Consider the following 17437-nt stretch of genomic DNA (forward strand, 5'->3'; position numbering starts at 1 on the left):
CCTCCTCATTGCTCTAAACTCCAGTGAGTACAGACCCAAAGTCATCAAATATACATTAACCCTTCAATTTCCAGAATAATTCACATGAAATTCCCTGGACCCTCTCTCATACCAGCACATCTTTTCTTAGATAAGAGGCCCAAAACTGCTCACAGTACTCCAAGTGTGATCTGACCAATGCCTTATAAAGTATCAACATCACATCATTCCTCATGTTTGTTTATTTATTTATAGAACTACAGTAGAGAATAGGCCCTTCCAGCCTATTGTGCCACACTGCCCAGCAATCCCCAAATTAGTCCTAGACTAGTTACTGGACAATGTACAGTAACTAATTAACTTACCAACCGGTACGTACTTGGACTCTGAGAGGAAATCAGGGCACCCAGAGAAAACCCACATGGACACAGGGAGAACATACAAACTCCTTACAGGGGGGATTGAACCCGGGTCCCCGACACTGTGAAGTGTTGTGCTAACCACTGTGCTACAATGCTGCCCATTATATTCTAGTTCTTTCAAAATGAATGCTAACGTTACATTTGCCTTCCATACCAACTGGGGAGGGGAGTGTAGTGACACTTACAACTTTCCAGTCCTCTGGAACCACTGCAGAATCTAGTGATTCTTGAAAGATCATTACTAATGCCTCTAAAATCACTTCAGCTACCTCTTTCAAACCCTGAGTTGCAGTCCATCTGGTCCAGGTGACTTACCTACCTTCAGACCTTTCAACCTCCCAAGTTAATTCTCCATAGTGTTAGCAATTGTACTCACTTCTGCCCCCGACATTCTCGAGCTTCTGCCATACTGCTAGTGTTTTCCACAGTGAAGACAGATGCAAAATACTTACTTAGTTCGTCCACTATTTCCTTGTCCCATTACTAGCTCTCCAGCTTCACTTTCCAGTGGTCCGATATCTACTCTTGCCTCTCTCTTACACTTTCTATATCTGAAAAAACATTTGGTATCCTCTTTGGTATTATTGGCTAACATAACTTCATATTTTATCTTTTCCCTCCTTATGGCTTTTTTAGTTGTCTCCTGGTGTTTTTTAAAAGCATCTAAATCTTCTAACTTGCCATTAATTTTTACTCTATTATATGCCTCTCTTCTGCTTTTATGTTCTTTATGACTTCTCTTGTCAGCTATGGTTGCCTTTAGAATACATCTTCATCCTGAGATGTATATACCTAGTGCCTCTGAATTTCTCCCAGAAACTCCAGCCACTGCTATTCTGCCATCGTCACTGCTCGTGTCCCCTTCCAATCATCTTTGGCCAGTTCCTCTCTCACGCCTCTGTAATTCCCTTTGTTCCACTCTAATACTGATACATCTGACTTCATCTTCCTCCTCTGAAATCGCAGAGTGAATTTTATCATATAATGATGAGTCTGCCTAGAGTTCCTTTACCTTAAGCTCCCTAAACCAAATCTGGTTCATTATACAACACCGAATCAAGAATTGACTTTTCCCAAGTGGGTTCAGCCATAATCTGTTCTAAAAAGCCATCTCATAGACATTCTACAGGTTTCCTCTCTTGGGATCCAGCACCAACCTAATCTCCCCAGTCTACCTGCATATTGAAATCCCCCATGACTATCGCCACATTGCTCTTTATACAGTTGTAGCCCACATTCTGGCTACTGTTTGGAGGCCTGTATACAACTCCCATCAAGGTCTTTTTACACTTTGCAGTTTCTAAACTCTACCCACGGAGATTCTACACTTTCTGCCAGTCCTATGTCACCTCTTTCTAAGGATTTGATTTCTTTTTTTTACCAACAGAGCCACTTCACACACTCTGTCTACTTGCCTGTCCTTTTGATACATGGTGTATCCTTAGATGTTAAGCTCCCAACCATGATCTTCTTTCAGCCACGTCTCAGTGATGCCCACAATGTCATACCAGCCAATCTCCAACTGCACTACAAGATCATCTACCTTATTCATGCGTTCAAATATAACACCTCCACTCCTGTATTCTTCACCCTTTTCAATTTTGCCCCCATGTTACACTGCATCTCATCCCACTGATTGCAATTTTTTCCATCATCTGCCCGTCCTTCCTCACAGTCTCACTGCACATTGATTTGTATACCAGCTGCTATATCCTCAGCCCTATCACTCCAGTTCCCATCACCTTGACAACATAACGTAGTTTAAATATTCCCCCCAACAGCTCTAGCAAACTTGCCCACAATGATATTCGTCCCCCTCGGGTTTAGATGTAACCTGCCCTTTTTGTACGGGCCATACCTTCCCCAGAAGGGTTCCCAATGATCCAGAAATCTGAAACCCTGCCCCCTGCACCACTTCCTCAGCCACCCACTCATCTGCACTACCATCCTGTTCCTGCCTGACTGGTACTGGGAATAATCCTGAGTTAACTACCCTGGAGGTCTTGTTCTTCAGCCTCTTCCCTAACTCTCTATACTCACAGCCCCCTCTTCCCCTTTTTACCTATGTGCACCACAGCCTCCCCCTTGACAATCTTCAGCAGCCGCTCTGAGACATCCTGGACACGAGCACCTGGGAGGCAACACACCATCCTGGCATCTCTTTCATGGCCACATAATTTCCTGGCTGTGCCCTTAACTATCAAGTCTCCTGTCACTGTTGCTCAGCCTGACTTTACCCTTCCCTGCTGAGCCTCGGAGCCGGCCACAGTTCCATTGGCCTGACTGCTGCTGGTCAACCCCCCCAGCAGTATCCAAAGGGGTCTATGTGTCGCTGAGGGGAGTACACTCAAGGGATGCCTGTACTGACTGCTTATTTGTTTGCTTCTCCTGTGATCACCCACCTACCGTCTGAACCCTGCACTCTGGGTGTGACCATCTCAGTAAAAGACTCACCTATGAAGTTTTCAACCTCCCAGAGAGTCTACCTGAGTGCATCTAGCTCCAGTTCCAGTTACTAGAGCTTGTCAGCTAGCAGCAGAAGTTGGGTGCACTTTCTGCAGATGTAGTCATCAGGGAGATTGTCAGGTACCCTGAAATCTCACATTTCACAGGAGATGAGACATTCCATTGCCTGAACTACCGTCCTGCCTACACTTGTTATGCCTCCAACTTCTCAAACTTAACCTCTAGCCTTTGCTTGTCCTCACCCAAGCCCATTGAGCCTGACCACTCTAACACTGTCCACTCACACAATGTCTGCTCTGCTCAAACCCCACTTCATTCTATTGGCCTTTGCTATTTCATCCTAGTTACTATTAACCCAAGAAATATCCTGCTCCGCAGACAAGACCCAGCAGGCCTTGCTCACTTTTTAAAACTGGCGTCTAACGTCTACACGGAATTACCTCCAACTAACTCCAGGGTTGCACAATGAAAAACTAGAGGGCATAGGTTTAGGACAGGGGGCCCCAAATTCTTTTACGCCATGGACCCCTACCATTAACCAAGGAATCCATAGACCCCAGTTTGGTCTAGGGTGAGAGTGAGTGCGAGCCTTCATTAATCAGAGTGGACCAGGGATATTGCATCCTAGCTGTCTAGATACACGAGCCAGGGCAGTACGATATGGAGAGCAAGCTGTTGCCCACCTCCTCTCCACGCATCTGATGAATCCAAAGGAACGGCAGAGATAATAGAGCTTGGCACCAGCAGCATCAGTCAACATTGAACTCAACGTAGGATTTCCTCAGGGACCCCAGCTCCAGACTTTCCCTCGGGGTTTACTCCCAAAGCCTTCCCCATGTGTGGGAAGGCTGTAAGGCAGCGGAGGTTTGAGATCAGAGTGTTCCTTCGCCTAATTGAGCTGCCAACCATGGCTGACGAGCCCCATCCACCCAAAGCGACTGGGTTTAAGGCACCATTAACCCACCTTTGCCCCTTCTCCTGTCAATAGAAATGGTTCCACTGAACTTAGTAGCTAAGCTACATGTGAAGGCCAGGAGCTGGACTTGGTTATCAGAGGCTATTTGAGACGCACGCCATTGGGAGTGTTTAATAGGTAGTGGGAGCTTTTCCCCATTACCAACCCGGCTACAACAACCTTAAGGAACCCCTGGTTTAAGGTAAGAAGGAAGTAATATGATGGGAACTTGAGGAGCAAATTTTCCCCCCAGAGGGTGATCCGTACATGGAATGAATTGCCAGAGAAAGTGGTTGAGGCAGACACATTTAACAAGGTTTAAGAGACACTTGGATGGGTACATGGTTAGGAAAGGTTTAGAGGGATATGGACCAAATGCAAATAAATGGCCTCTCTGGGCATCTTGGTCAACATATGGGCTGAAGGTCCGTGTGACTCCATCATTCTGTTTCGATACGGGGTAGCTGACTCCTTGTGCTGAGACTGTGGCCTGTAGTTTTGGACACCCCAGTCAGGGTAAACATCATCAGTACCGAGCCCCACTGAGCAAGTTCCTCTCTTACTGCTGCACCATCGTACCATGGGGTGGCTCAGTAGCGTAAAGCACAACGCCTTACAGCACAGGTGACCCAGGTTCAATTCCCGCCACTGCCTCGTAAGGAGTTTGTACGTTCTCCACCTGTCAATATGGGTTTCCTCCCACAAGTCCAAAGATATTCCAGTTGGGAGGTTAATTGGTTGTTGTAAATCATCCCGTGATTAGGCTAGAGTTAAATCAGGGGATTGCTGGGTGGTGCAGCTCAAAAGGGCCTGAAGGGCCTATTCTGCACTGTTTCTTAATAAATAAATCATCTGAACCAGTGGTAGCCAGCTCTTCATATTCGCCCCTTGGCTTCCATTTTCTCACAAGCATTATCTTTAGTTGAACTTGCTTTTATCCTTTGCAACTTTCATTGTGTAATGTTTGGGAAGCAAATCTTCCTGCAACATAGAATAACAAAATCAATAGCAAGAATGCTGTGTTGTTTCAGCTGGTAAATTATTCTGCAGATTTATCTGTCTCTGTGCTCCTGAGGGAATCTCAGATTTACAGGCTCCATGTTCAGGAGTGAGTGAAGGCCTCAGGCTCATTGTTTATTTACAACCGTGATCGTTCTGTCAAACACAGCCTGGCTTTAATCACTAATGAGGCCAGAAGTTGGCAAGGTTTCATTGGAGGATGTTTAAATTTGTATTTTATTCGATTTTCCCCGAATCAGGTTCTAGAACAGCATCCTGATGGGAGATGGAAAGGCTGTATCCATGACAACAGAACTGGCAATGACAGAGTGGGTTACTTCCCATCATCCATTGCGGAGGTGATAAACAAGAGATCAGGTAACACTGGTCTTGCCTCTTTTTTATTGTTCTACAGACATCACAAGATGCCAAATAAAAGTGTCTGGGGAGTGAGTTTTTTTGTAATCAACCATTTTAAATATTGAACATTTCTGTTAAAAATTAAGACAAACTGGTGCATAATAATATTTATTCTTTCATCACTTCCAGAATTTAAGCCGGTCACCTCTTACCTCCAACTGAAGGATTTGATAAATATTTCAAGAAAGAGAAAATAATGTTTTATACTTTTTAAATTATTATTTTAAACAGTTTAAACCAGGGGTTTCCACCCTTTTTTAATGCCATAAATCAGTACCATTAAGCAAGGGATCTGAGGACTCCAGATTGGAAACTGTTGTTGCGTTAACAGAGTCACTGGAAAGATAGATATAAAGTAGTCTCCTTATTCGACAAAATGAGACACAGCAGGCATCATGTTGAGACCCCTCTCGGAGCAAGAGGTCTGCCTGTCCCAACGCTCTGAGACATTTCATGTGCTAAAAATTAAAGCACAACTCCATGTTTACAATGCATCCACAATTCTTCCTTTGAACTACACACAACCTTCACACCTCCCACTTTGCACCCACACCTACATGCATTTTAATCACGTTTAACAAGATTTAAAAGATATTTGGATGGGTACCTGGTTAGGAAAGCTTTAGAGGGATATGGACCAAATGCAAGTAAATGGCCTCTCTGGGCATCTTGGTCAACATATGGGCCGAAGGTCCGTGTGACTCCATCATTCTGTTTCGATACGGGGTAGCTGACTCCTTGTGCTGAGACTGTGGCCTGTAGTTTTGGACACCCCAGTCAGGGTAAACATCATCATTACCGAGCCCCACTGAGCAAGTTCCTCTCTTACTGCTGCACCATCGTACCGTGGGGCAGCTCAGTAGCGTAAAGCACAACGCCTTACAGCACAGGTGACCCAGGTTCAATTCCCGCCACTGCCTCGTAAGGAGTTTGTACGTTCTCCACCTGTCAACATGGATATCCTCCCACAGTCCCAAGACATTCCGGTTTGGGAGGTTAATTGGTTGTTGTAAGTCATCCTGTGATTAGGCCAGAGTTAAATCAGGGGATTGCTGGGTGGTGCAGCTCAAAAGGGCCAGAAGGGCCTATTCTGCACTGTTTCTTAATAAATAAATCATCTGAACCAGTGGTAGCCAGCTCTTCAAATTCGGCCTTTGGCTTCCATTTTCTCACAAGCATTACCTTTAGCTGAACTTAATTTTATCCTTTGCAACTTTCATTGTGCAATGTAGTGTAGTAGTTAGCACAATGCTTTACAGCACAGGTAACCCATGTTCAATTCCCGCCGCTTTTAGGAACCCATCGTTCAGACCTGCATTTTAAATTTAATCTACAGTCTATGCTTGTATTTGAAGGTTGTTGGCTAAAGTTATTTGCCGAAGTTATTTGCCAGATGTGCTAACCCCAAAAATGCCCTAACAGGAACCCCTGGTTTAAACTGAGTTCCGTTTTATATTTGCAAAGTTAATTGAAGTATGTTAAACTGTGTATAAATGTGTGTCTTTTTATATTAAATACTTACAAATACAACATTGTAGAGCAAGAAGTGTCTAATGGAAGTTCAGCTTTATTCCACAGTACGTTCCATTGAAGGTTGGTCTCGTTATCGAGGTTAAAGTGTCAGTGTAAACAGTGGTGAATGTTGGCGTCGCCATCACAGTACTGATCAAGGTTGGATTGTCAGTGTAAATAGTGATCAAGGTTAGCGCAACCATATAGATAGTGATCGAGTTTGATGTCAGAGTGAAAAAGTGTTCGGGATTGGGAGTGTTCATGAAAGTAGCAATTGAGGTTGGAATGTCAGTGTAAGCAACAATCAAGTTTGGGAAGTTGATATAATACAGTTAACAATTAAATACGATCAAGGATGAAGTGTCTGTGTTTGCAAGACTGAATCAGAATGAGATTTATTATCATAGATCACATGAAATTTGTTTTGTGGCAGCAGTAGAATGCAAAGACATAAAATTAATATGATTTTTTAAATAGTGCAAAAACATGGAATAACGAGATACTCTTACTGGGTTCATGGTCTGTTCAGGAATCTGATAGTGGAGGGGAAGAAGCTGTTCCTCAGTCATTGAGTGTGGGTCTTCAGGCTCCTGTACCTCCTCCCCGATGGTAGGAACAAGAAGGGGGCATGTCCCAGATGGTACAGGTCCTTCGTGATGGATGCCTCCTTCATGAGGTATCGCTCTTTGACGATGCCCTGGATGGTGCGTAGCTGAATGAGTCTATATCCTCTGCAGCCTTTTGCGACCCTGTGCACATATAGAAGCTTTACATAGAACAGAAATCATTGATGGGACAGTCTATATAAAGACTGATAGGACAGTCTATATAAAGACTGGTTTGGCAGTCTGTATAAACATTGATTGGGTGGTCTGTATAAGGATGGATTACAATTCACTGCCTGAAGCAGGTTCTGGTCAAAGCTGAGCTTTATGTGACTAATAGGAGGTGACTGATTTTGTTTCAATTGTGCATTGCCAGGTGAGCTCATCTTTGGAAGAGAACAAGTGTTAGAAGCATATTGCACAGCAGCAGAATGTACCTGCCAGTTCTTCTTAAAGGTAGCACCAGAGTGTGAGGTCCCTCTCTGTGCAGGGAGGATGTTTATTAAGTGGGTACTCCTGACAAATACTACTACAAGCGAGGCAGCTGGAGGTAGGGCAGTGGGGCAAAGCGTCCTCCTGTGTCTTTGCAAAGAGGATGTCACTGAAGGGTTCACCAGAATCATAGCCATGGATGCACTGCAAATCATGGTAGCTTGGGAGGATTAGATTGAGACTTAGAATGGAAGCTTGGCACTTAGAATTCTGGGCTGCAAATTGCAAAGGAGAAACAACTTGCTTTTACATAGATCTTGTTCTAATACAGAAAATATAGCAGCTTATTTGTGCATAGCAAGATCATCCAAACAGCAATATGCTAATGACCCGATCACCCGCTTCAAATGTTGTCTCGTCATTTTAGACCCCCAAATGTGAATAAATTTTTTTTTTAATGAAAAATATTGGCCAAGGCATCAGGGCAAATTCCTATGTTCCTCTTCAAACTGGGCCACTGTTCTTTTTTTTGCATTTACCTGAGAGAGTGGAGAAGTCCTCAGTCTAACATCTCCCTCCACTGGGCACTTGGAATGTCAAGCTCTGTTTTGAACCAGGGGTCGGGCTTGAGCCCATTCTCAGTAAGAATCTGTGGCTACACAGTCATAAGATTAGTATTATTTGTCACACGTACATTACTGTGCAAAAGTCTTGGGCACATGTAAAAAAAATTCTGTAAAGCGAAGATGCTTTCAAACTAATGAAATGAAAGGTTTCTTAGACCATAAGATACAGGCACAGAATTAGGCCATTGAATGTGCTCCATCATTTCATCACGGTTGATCAAAACAATTGTTATAAAGAGCAGTAAACATTACTAAACTAAATCAAATCAATATTTGGTGCGGCCATCCTTTGCCTTTAAAACTACATCAGTTCTCTGTGGTACACTGCATGCAGTTTTAGAAAAAAAATCAGCTGGTAGATTGTTCCAAGTATCTTGGAGAACTCATCACAGTTCTTTTGCAGACTTTGGCTGTCTCTGTTGCTTGCTTCTGTCTCTCCAGGTAATCCCACACAGCCTTGATGATGTTGAGATCAGTGCTCTGTGGAAGCCATGCTATCTGAAAACATAAAAAAAATCTAGGAGTTTTGCACAGTACTGTACATCGAGACATTGATACGGAGAAATGCACCATTTGCAGTCCGAGGGCGTGCTGGGGGCAGCCTGCAAGGGTCGCCATGCTTCTAGTGCCAGTGTAACATGCCCACAGTTACTAACCCTAACCCATAGACTTTGGAAAGTGGGAGGAAGTTGGAGCACCTAGAAGAAACCCATATGATCGCAGGGAGAATGTGCAGACTCCTTGCAGACAGTGGCGGGAACTGAACCCGAATGGCTGGTGGGCTGTAAAGCTTTGCAGTAGCATAAGTATAGTACCATGCTGCCCCAGTAACTCAGGACTGAAAGGTGGCCAAACTATGAGAGGCACAGATAGAGCAGATGGTCAGGTTTGTCTTTCCAAGGCGGACATGTAAGATACTAGAGGGCATTGGTCTCATGTGAGAGAGGCAAGGCTTAAACGAGATTTCCACAGGTTGTGGCAGGCACCTGGATTGTGTTGTCAGGGGAAGTTGTAGAAGCAGGTACAATATTGGAAATTTGCAGAGGATAAAAGCAGATTCTACTAAATCCAAGGGAAGATATTAGCTGTGAGAAAATGGAAGCCAAGATTAGTTGCAAAAAAATTTTTTACCATCTAGAAGACATGGGAGCAATGGAAACGATGTGAAATTATTGAGGCTGTAAGTCTCTCAGTCAGAAGCTGAAGAGTTGATCCTCAAGCTTAACTGTATGTTCAGATTCTTTGGAACAAGGTAGACCGGAGAGGAGGCTGTCAGATAATCAGTGTGAGATCTTAGGGTAGAAACTCAACCTTGTTGCCTGCACCACACATGTGATTCAACAAGATATGTCCATTGGAATCAAGAAAACCTAATCTCAGTGTGCAAAAAATACGTATTACCAAGGTCCAAGTTTAACATCCCTCAAGCAATTTAATCGCAACACTGACAATGTTTACTAAAATGGACAGACATCTCAGGAAGCCATACAGCACAAAGCATAATAAGAACTTAAAGATATCCTGCACCTTCACAAACAAGAGCATAAGATATTGGAGCAGAATGGAGCCATTTGCCCCATCGAGTCTGCTCCGCCATTTCATCATGGCTGATCCAAATTTCCTCTCAGCCCCGGTCTCCTGCCTTCTCCCTAAATCCCCTTCATGCCCTGACCAATCAAGAATCTGCAGGGTCACTGATTTATTATTCATAGCTGAGCATGTAATTTGCAAGTTTGTCATTGCCAACGTATTGCAGGGCACAGTGAAGGGACGTTTCCAGGCTGTCCTTGCTGAAAGTCTCCCAAGCCGAATCCAGAGGACATTGAAGCACACTGGACCACACTGAAGCCCACCATCCTTGATACAAGACCAGGACAAAAATTGGTTTGATGAAAATAACAATGAAATAGAAGAGCTGAAAGAAAAGCTTTCCGTGCCTGGCAGAAAGACATCAACTACAAGGCAAAAAGAAAATCTCACCCCAAAGTTAAGGCTGTAGTCCAGCGTAGAGTAAGGGAAATAAAGTATCAGTGGTGGGCTGAGAGGGTGCTAGAAATACAGCAGCTTGCTGACTCTAGTGATACCAAGGCTTTCTTTACTTCCCTCCTCTCTACAACAGAAAAGATACTCATCCAAATCTTGTGTGACCAGCTTTCACCTCCGGCAGAAGATCTCCTGCCTGAGTCTCAGTGTGGCTTTCACCCAGCCAGAGGAACATCCAGCATGATTTTTACAACACATCATTTGTGGGGGAAAGCCTGGGAACAAAATCTCCCACTTTATATGTCCTTCATACACATACCTTACAAAAGCATTTGACTCTATAAGTCGTCCTGCCGTTTGGCAGGTATCGTCCAAAATCAGGTGCCCAGAGAAACACCTCAAGATCCTGCAGCACTTACACAATGATATGAGTGCAACAGTCATCAGCAACAGCGGTTCTGAAACAGCACCTTTTAAGCTTGTGACTGGGGTCAAAGAGGGGTGCATCGTTGCCCCAACTCTGTTCACTGTTCTCATTGCAACCATTCTTCAGCTGCCACAAGGAATCCAGATTCTCTGTAGGACAGATAGGGGGTCGGGGGCTGCTTTTTAACCTTAACAGGTTCAAGGCTAAGACAAGGTGTCAACTACTTCCATCATGGAGCTCCAATATGCAGACGACAACATCATCATAGCTCTCTCTGAGGATTTACAGTGCATAATGGTTGCTTTTACCAGAGCATACAAGCTCCTGGGACTTGATCTAAACATCAAGAAAACCCAAGTCCCACACCAACCTGCTCCAGATCAAGCTCCTAAACCTCCAACCATCCAAGTTGAGAACATCCCACTGGAGAACACTAATCATTTCTAGTATCTTGGCAGCCTTCTTTCTTCAGGAGCCAACATTGATCTTCAAATAAATCACAGAATATGCTGTGCAAATAGAGCTTTTGCCAGGCTGAGAAAGAGGGTTTTCGAAAAACCGGATATCAAGACCAGCACTAAGTTTCTGGTCTATAAAGCTATAGTCCTCCCCTCCTCGGAGTCAAGGACAACATACAGCAGGCACATAAAATCCCTGAAAACTTAACCGTCAACGATGCCTCCAGAAGATTCTGAGAGCTAGCTGGAAGGACAGGCGTACTAACTCCAGCATCCTGGAGGAAGCTAACATTAATTCCATAGCCACAATCGTGACCAATTGCAAGAGGTCATCCACATCAGCTGTATACCTGACTCCCCGCCTCCCTAAACAACTCAAGGAGTTGTCAAAAGCGCACTCCTGGAGAGCAGAAAAAGTGGTTCAAGGACAATATGAAGACCTACCTGAGGAAGTGCCACCTCAACCTGAATGGATGAGAGAGATTAGCACAGGACAGGAAAAGCAGGAAAAGGACTGCCTACGAGGGGACCGCACAGCTCGAAGAATACCTCCACTGAGCCTCTGAGACTAAGTGGCTTCAACATAAGGAGAGACTGGGAAAGACCCAGCCAGCTACCATCTCCAAACACCTCAATGACCCACACCTGCCAACACTGCAATAGGACTTGTGGATCACAGATCAGCCTCTTCAGTCATCTCAAGACCCACAAGTGACCAGGTCAACCCCCAGGAGAAGAATCATACCCGACTACAAGTGATCACTGATGATGATAATGATTTCACAACCTTCAGTGGGAGCCTTTGTTTAATATTCGGATTAACACTAATGTTCTAAATAGACAGACTACTTATACAAAGGGGTGGCGGGGCAGAGATACGGCTCTACCAAGGTGCTCCGTCCCTCCACTGGCCTGCAGGTCACCCTTGGGCAAGGTATTGCATCTGCTTAGCTCACCGATCAGGGTCACTTGAAGCCATGGGAGGAGGTGGTGAATAGTCGTATGAGCAGCTGGTGCATATCACAATCCTAGTTAAGCGACCACCGACGCCAGGCAGACAATCTCTGAAGAGTACTGATAATGGCTGGGGTCGCCCGTCTTGTAAAGACACTGCCCAGAAGAAGGCAATGGCAAACCACTTCCGGTCACCCACGTCGTACACACTGCACATAGCGACAAAAGTTATTCAAACTACTTTCCTCCAGGGCTGACTGGTCTTTCTTTTGAAGTTAAATAAGATCTAGAAGTTTTTGCCATTTTGTTACGAGCTCCCTTTGCTCTCGACTTGAAGATCAGTTCCATGCTCTCCCTTCCTTTTCCATTCCTACTTGATGCATTGATTTGCCAGAGAGCTGCTGTCAAGTGGGGGGGGGGGTGCGGGAGCAGTCTGTGTGGAAACCAGAGAGACTGTGGCTGCTCTCCTCGCGAGGGAGAAGATTGCTTATTTATTTATTTATTGAGACACAGCGCTGGAATAGGCCCTGCCAGCCTTTCGAGCCGCACCACTCACCAACCCCAAATGTAACCTTAGCCTAATCATGGGGCAATTTACAATGTCCAATTAAATTACCAACCGGTATGTTTTTGGACTGTGGGAGGAAACCCACTTGATCACAGGGAGAAAGTGCAAACACTTCACAGGCAATGGATGGAATTGAACCCAGGTCGCTTATACTGTAAAACATCGAGCTAACCACTATGCAGAGGTTTGAAAGAATGGATCAATGTGATTTTAAATGGTTATCTGGGGAAGCGGAGTGGTGTAGTACGGCCGTAGAGATGCAGGTTCAGGCACGGTCTGTGCAGAGTTTGAAAGTTCTCCCGTTGACCATAAAGACTAGAAACTCTACAGATGCTGTAAATCCAGAATAGTACACACAAAACACTGGAGGAACTCAGCAGATCAGGCAGTATCTACAGAGAGGAATGAACAATCAATGTTTTGGGCCAAGACCCTTCCTCTCCATAGACGCTGACTGACCTGCTGAGTTCCTGCAGCATTTTGTGTGTTTTACTTCCTGTGACCACATGGGTTTTCTCTGGGTGCTGTGGCTTCCCCTCAGATCCCTATGATGCAAAGATTGGTGGATAGACTAGGGGCTAGTGTAAACTTACCCTAGTGCGTGATTGAATCTGTTTGTGCACAGGGAGTGAGATGCAGGGGGCTGGTGGATGGGCGGGGGGGAGGTGCTGCAGGGTTACTTGTGAGACATGGAGACGAATTTTAAAAATGGGTTTGTTGTACAGTTAGGATAATTGAGTGGTTGACAGTCGGCAAGGACTGAATAAGGCATAAACTCGTTCCTGTGTTTTATCTCTCAGTGACTTTATAACTCTTAGTCAGTTAGGGCTTTTGGAGGAATAAAGTTAGGGTTTTGTGCACACCTCAAAGTAACAGGCAGAGGAAGTAGAGCTGAGAGATTATGGAGCACAATGCCTGAAAAAAAACCCATATAATAACTTTCAAGAGCAAACTGGATATTAGAGTGAAGACAGGGGACTTGCAGAGCAGTGGGGAGAAGTACAGCTGATTGGCCAGCTTACTCAACGGACCCATGGCAGATCAGTGGCCTAACCCTGTGCAGAGTCAAGTCCAGCATCCCAAATATTTCATTGCCCTTCACATAAAGAATGTCTTTGAAAAATGCAGACTCGTTTACTTACTCCCTTACACCCTGCAATGTTACCGACCAACCACCCCCCACTCCCCCCCATTGCGGATATGCTGGGATCACCTTTTAATGAAACTGGTCACCTATATCCAGCCAGGTTGTCTTCCCACAACTACCTTCCCACTCCTCACCCCATTAATGTCACAGAATTTCCTGAGATACTTGTCTTGTGAAACATAACATCTATCTCCACACCAAAGTGTGAAATAAACGCTACATGGTTTTCCGTACCATTGGTGGAATCATACTGTGCAGAAACCAATGCTCTTGACCCACCAGAGAAGCACAGAAGCTAGTGGATATAGAAGTGTCTTATTCAGCAAAAACAAGCAACAGGCATCATATTGAGACACTCTTGGAAGAAGAGACCTGCTCAACCCAATAATACTTGATATTTTTATATGCTAAAGATCAAAGGCAACAGCAGGACAATTCTATAGTTACAATATATCAACAAAGCTTCCTTTGAATTACATACAATTTTCAAACACCTCTTTCTTTTCACCCACACTCCAGACACCCGAAATGAATCCCCGCTAACTCTCGGATGCATTCATGCATATGCAGGCATCTGAGGACTCTGGGAAACCCATCATTCAGAGCTGCTTTTTAAATTCAATCTACAATCCACACTCAAATAAGAAGACTTTGTTGCTGGTGAAATTAATACTTGCTACATACCCCAACTCCAGAATATGCCCTAACGAACATCGCAGAATATCTTGGGGTACTTGACCAGTGAAACAAAAGCTCTTTCTTCATACTGAGGAGTGAAATCTGCACTATGTGGTTTTCTCTACCACTAAGTAAGACCATACTGCACAGAAACCAATGCACTTGACCCACTTTGTACATGCCAATTGGATGTCTGTCTACGTTAATCCTACTTACCTGCATTTAAGCCTGTATCCATCTGCACTTCCCCATCTAAATCCAAATGCTTATTAAACATTGTAATTGCAATTGATTCGTTGGAAAGAAAATTAGACATGGTGCGAATATTTTAGAAAATCTGCTCTTGCCTTGCCAAATAAGTGGCTCACAATTACAAATCCTCATCGGTAGCCTCTACTTGGCACTGGAAGGGCTTCTTGCTTCAATTTTTCCCTGTTAAGATCCCGTTCTCTGGAGAACTCGCCTCTTCCACTAGCTGTTGAGTGCCAAGCCATAATTCAGGAAAGCTGCTCATAGTGTGCCACTTTATTACACTGTGTATACATACAGTCGCACCAGTTTATCTTCATGGATGAGTGCCTCGACCTAACATTATCCTTGAAAATGAGATGGACGGCACGCCATATGAACCTTACATAGTCAGTGGTAATAAGCTTTTAATTTTCTTTTGATGTGGAATAAATGTCTGAATTTCCAATCTTTATAGGTCAATGCTTGAAATTATCTGTAGCTTTGTCATTGCATGTCACTTCCCCCCAGATTCCCAAGTACTTTATTTTTTCTTAAGTGTCACAGAGTCATAGAAATGACACAGCAACAGGCCCATTTATTTATTTTAATCATTTTTATTTGGAGATACAGGCACAGAACAAGGTCCTTTCAGCCCACCCTGCAACCCACCAATTTAACCCCCGGCCTAATCACAGGACAATTTACAGTGACCAATTATCCTGCTATCTGGGACGTCTTTGGAAACTACAGGATCTGGAGGAAACCCACACGCACAGAGGAAGAACTTTCTTATGGAGGACACCTCTTTCTTTGCACCCACACTCCAGACACCCAAAATGAATCCCCACTAACTCTCGGATGCATTCATGCATATGCAGGCATCTGAGGACTCTGGGAAACCCATCATTCAGAGCTGCATTTTAAATTCAATCTACAATCCACACTCAAATCAGAAGACTTTGTTGCTGATGAAATTAATTGAAACCTGAACTCCGACACCCGAAGCAGTAAAGTGGCACACCATCTGAACTGTTATCCTGCCCAGTCCCACTAAACCGCACCGGAACAATTGCCCTCCATCCCCCTCCAATCCACGTACCCAATTTTTTCTTAAATATCGAAATTGCGCTCACATCCACCACTTCAGCTGGCAGCTCGTTCCCCTCCCTCACCACCTTCTGAGTGAAGGAGTTTCCCCTCCTGTTCTCCACAAATAGTTTACTTTAACCCTTAACAGTCATAGAGTCCATTCTCACGTACGAACACAAGACGTGGACACTCACCAAGACGATGCGGAAGTCTTGAGATGATTGCTATACACAAATGCTCTGGATGGCTCTTGACGTGAGTTGGCAACAGCACAGGACGAACGTCAAGCTCTATAACAACCTATCGATGCTCACCTCTAAAATCGAGGCGAGAAGACTGCAACTAGCCGGGCACTGTCTATGCCACCCCGAACTACCTGCCAGCCTAGTCATCATATGGGAGTCCAAGCATGGGAGGATGAACCCTAGGCGCCCTCCCAAGACTATGGTCAACACGGTCCTAGAAGACAGTGGTGCAGCTAATGTAGATGAACTGTACACACTGATGAGGGAGAGGGAGAAGTGGAGAGTCCGTCATCATGCCTGACGCCAGCCCCCTAGGCCTGAGTCGACGTAGTAGTAGTAGTAGTAGTAGTAGTAGTAACCCTTAACCCATGACCTCTAGTTCTAGTGTCTCCAAAGCTCAATGAAAAAAGCCTGCTTGCATTTACCCTATCTATACCCCTCAAAATTTTGTATACTTCTGTAATTCCCCTCATTCTACTGTGCTCCAGTGACTGAAGTCCTAACTTAATCAACATTTCCCTAATACTCAGTCCTCAAGTCCTGGCAACATCCTTGTAGTTCATTCTCTGTACATTCACAATCTTATTAATATCTACCTGCCATACAGAATCCAACATCACTCACTCTTATAGTTTCAACCCCTGACTTCATCCACTAGTTTCACTGCAATGAAGAAAATAGAGTATAATTTGATTAGTAGGTTCATATTGATCAGTGTCAATGATTTAACCAGGATCTCTGAGTTATTGTAATTTGACATGTGATTTTTTTTGAAAGACCAGTGACAGCAAATCCATTGGGAACTTCATGAATGGAAGTGCATTGATTACTCGGAAAGGAAAATCTGGGAAATGTTGCAAGAGTGAGGCTAATTGTCTCAGTTATTCAAAGGGCTGGCACAGGAATGATGGACTGAATGGCTTTGCTGTTTAACTTTAGGAAACGCTAAGTGAATGTAAACACTTAGAACTCTTTTCTGTCGAATTCTTCACAGAAAGATTTTGGGAGGTTTAAGAAAGAAATAATGTTCCCCGGTGGGGAGAATCTCATTATTTTGTAACTGGAACCGAGCTTTTGAGTCTGATGTTAGGAAACTTTCCTCAAGAGGGCAGAGGAGGGCTGGATCTCAACTTACTTCTTACAGTGGTCAGGGGTGGGGTGCGTAAGGACATAAGAAATACTGAGAATGAACGATTCTGTATAGCTTGGACTGTGAAGAAATGGGGAGTGTCTCAGTCAGC

The 17437-nt window shown here is 44.3% G+C and overlaps 1 protein-coding gene across 4 annotated transcripts in view; it reads left to right on the forward strand.

The window, feature by feature from the left end:
- The window catches only part of caskin1 (CASK interacting protein 1), a 740245-nt gene that overhangs the window by 624634 nt on the left and 98174 nt on the right, over positions 1-17437 (forward strand). For all 4 annotated transcript variants that reach the window (XM_063059322.1, XM_063059323.1, XM_063059324.1 and 1 more), the window contains exon 10: positions 5082-5199. In XM_063059322.1, the coding sequence (XP_062915392.1) occupies positions 5082-5199 (118 nt within the window). The remainder of the gene's footprint in view (positions 1-5081; positions 5200-17437) is intronic.

This window comes from Mobula hypostoma, chromosome 9 (genome assembly GCF_963921235.1).
Source record: "Mobula hypostoma chromosome 9, sMobHyp1.1, whole genome shotgun sequence".
Classification (NCBI taxonomy): Eukaryota; Metazoa; Chordata; class Chondrichthyes; order Myliobatiformes; family Myliobatidae; genus Mobula; species Mobula hypostoma.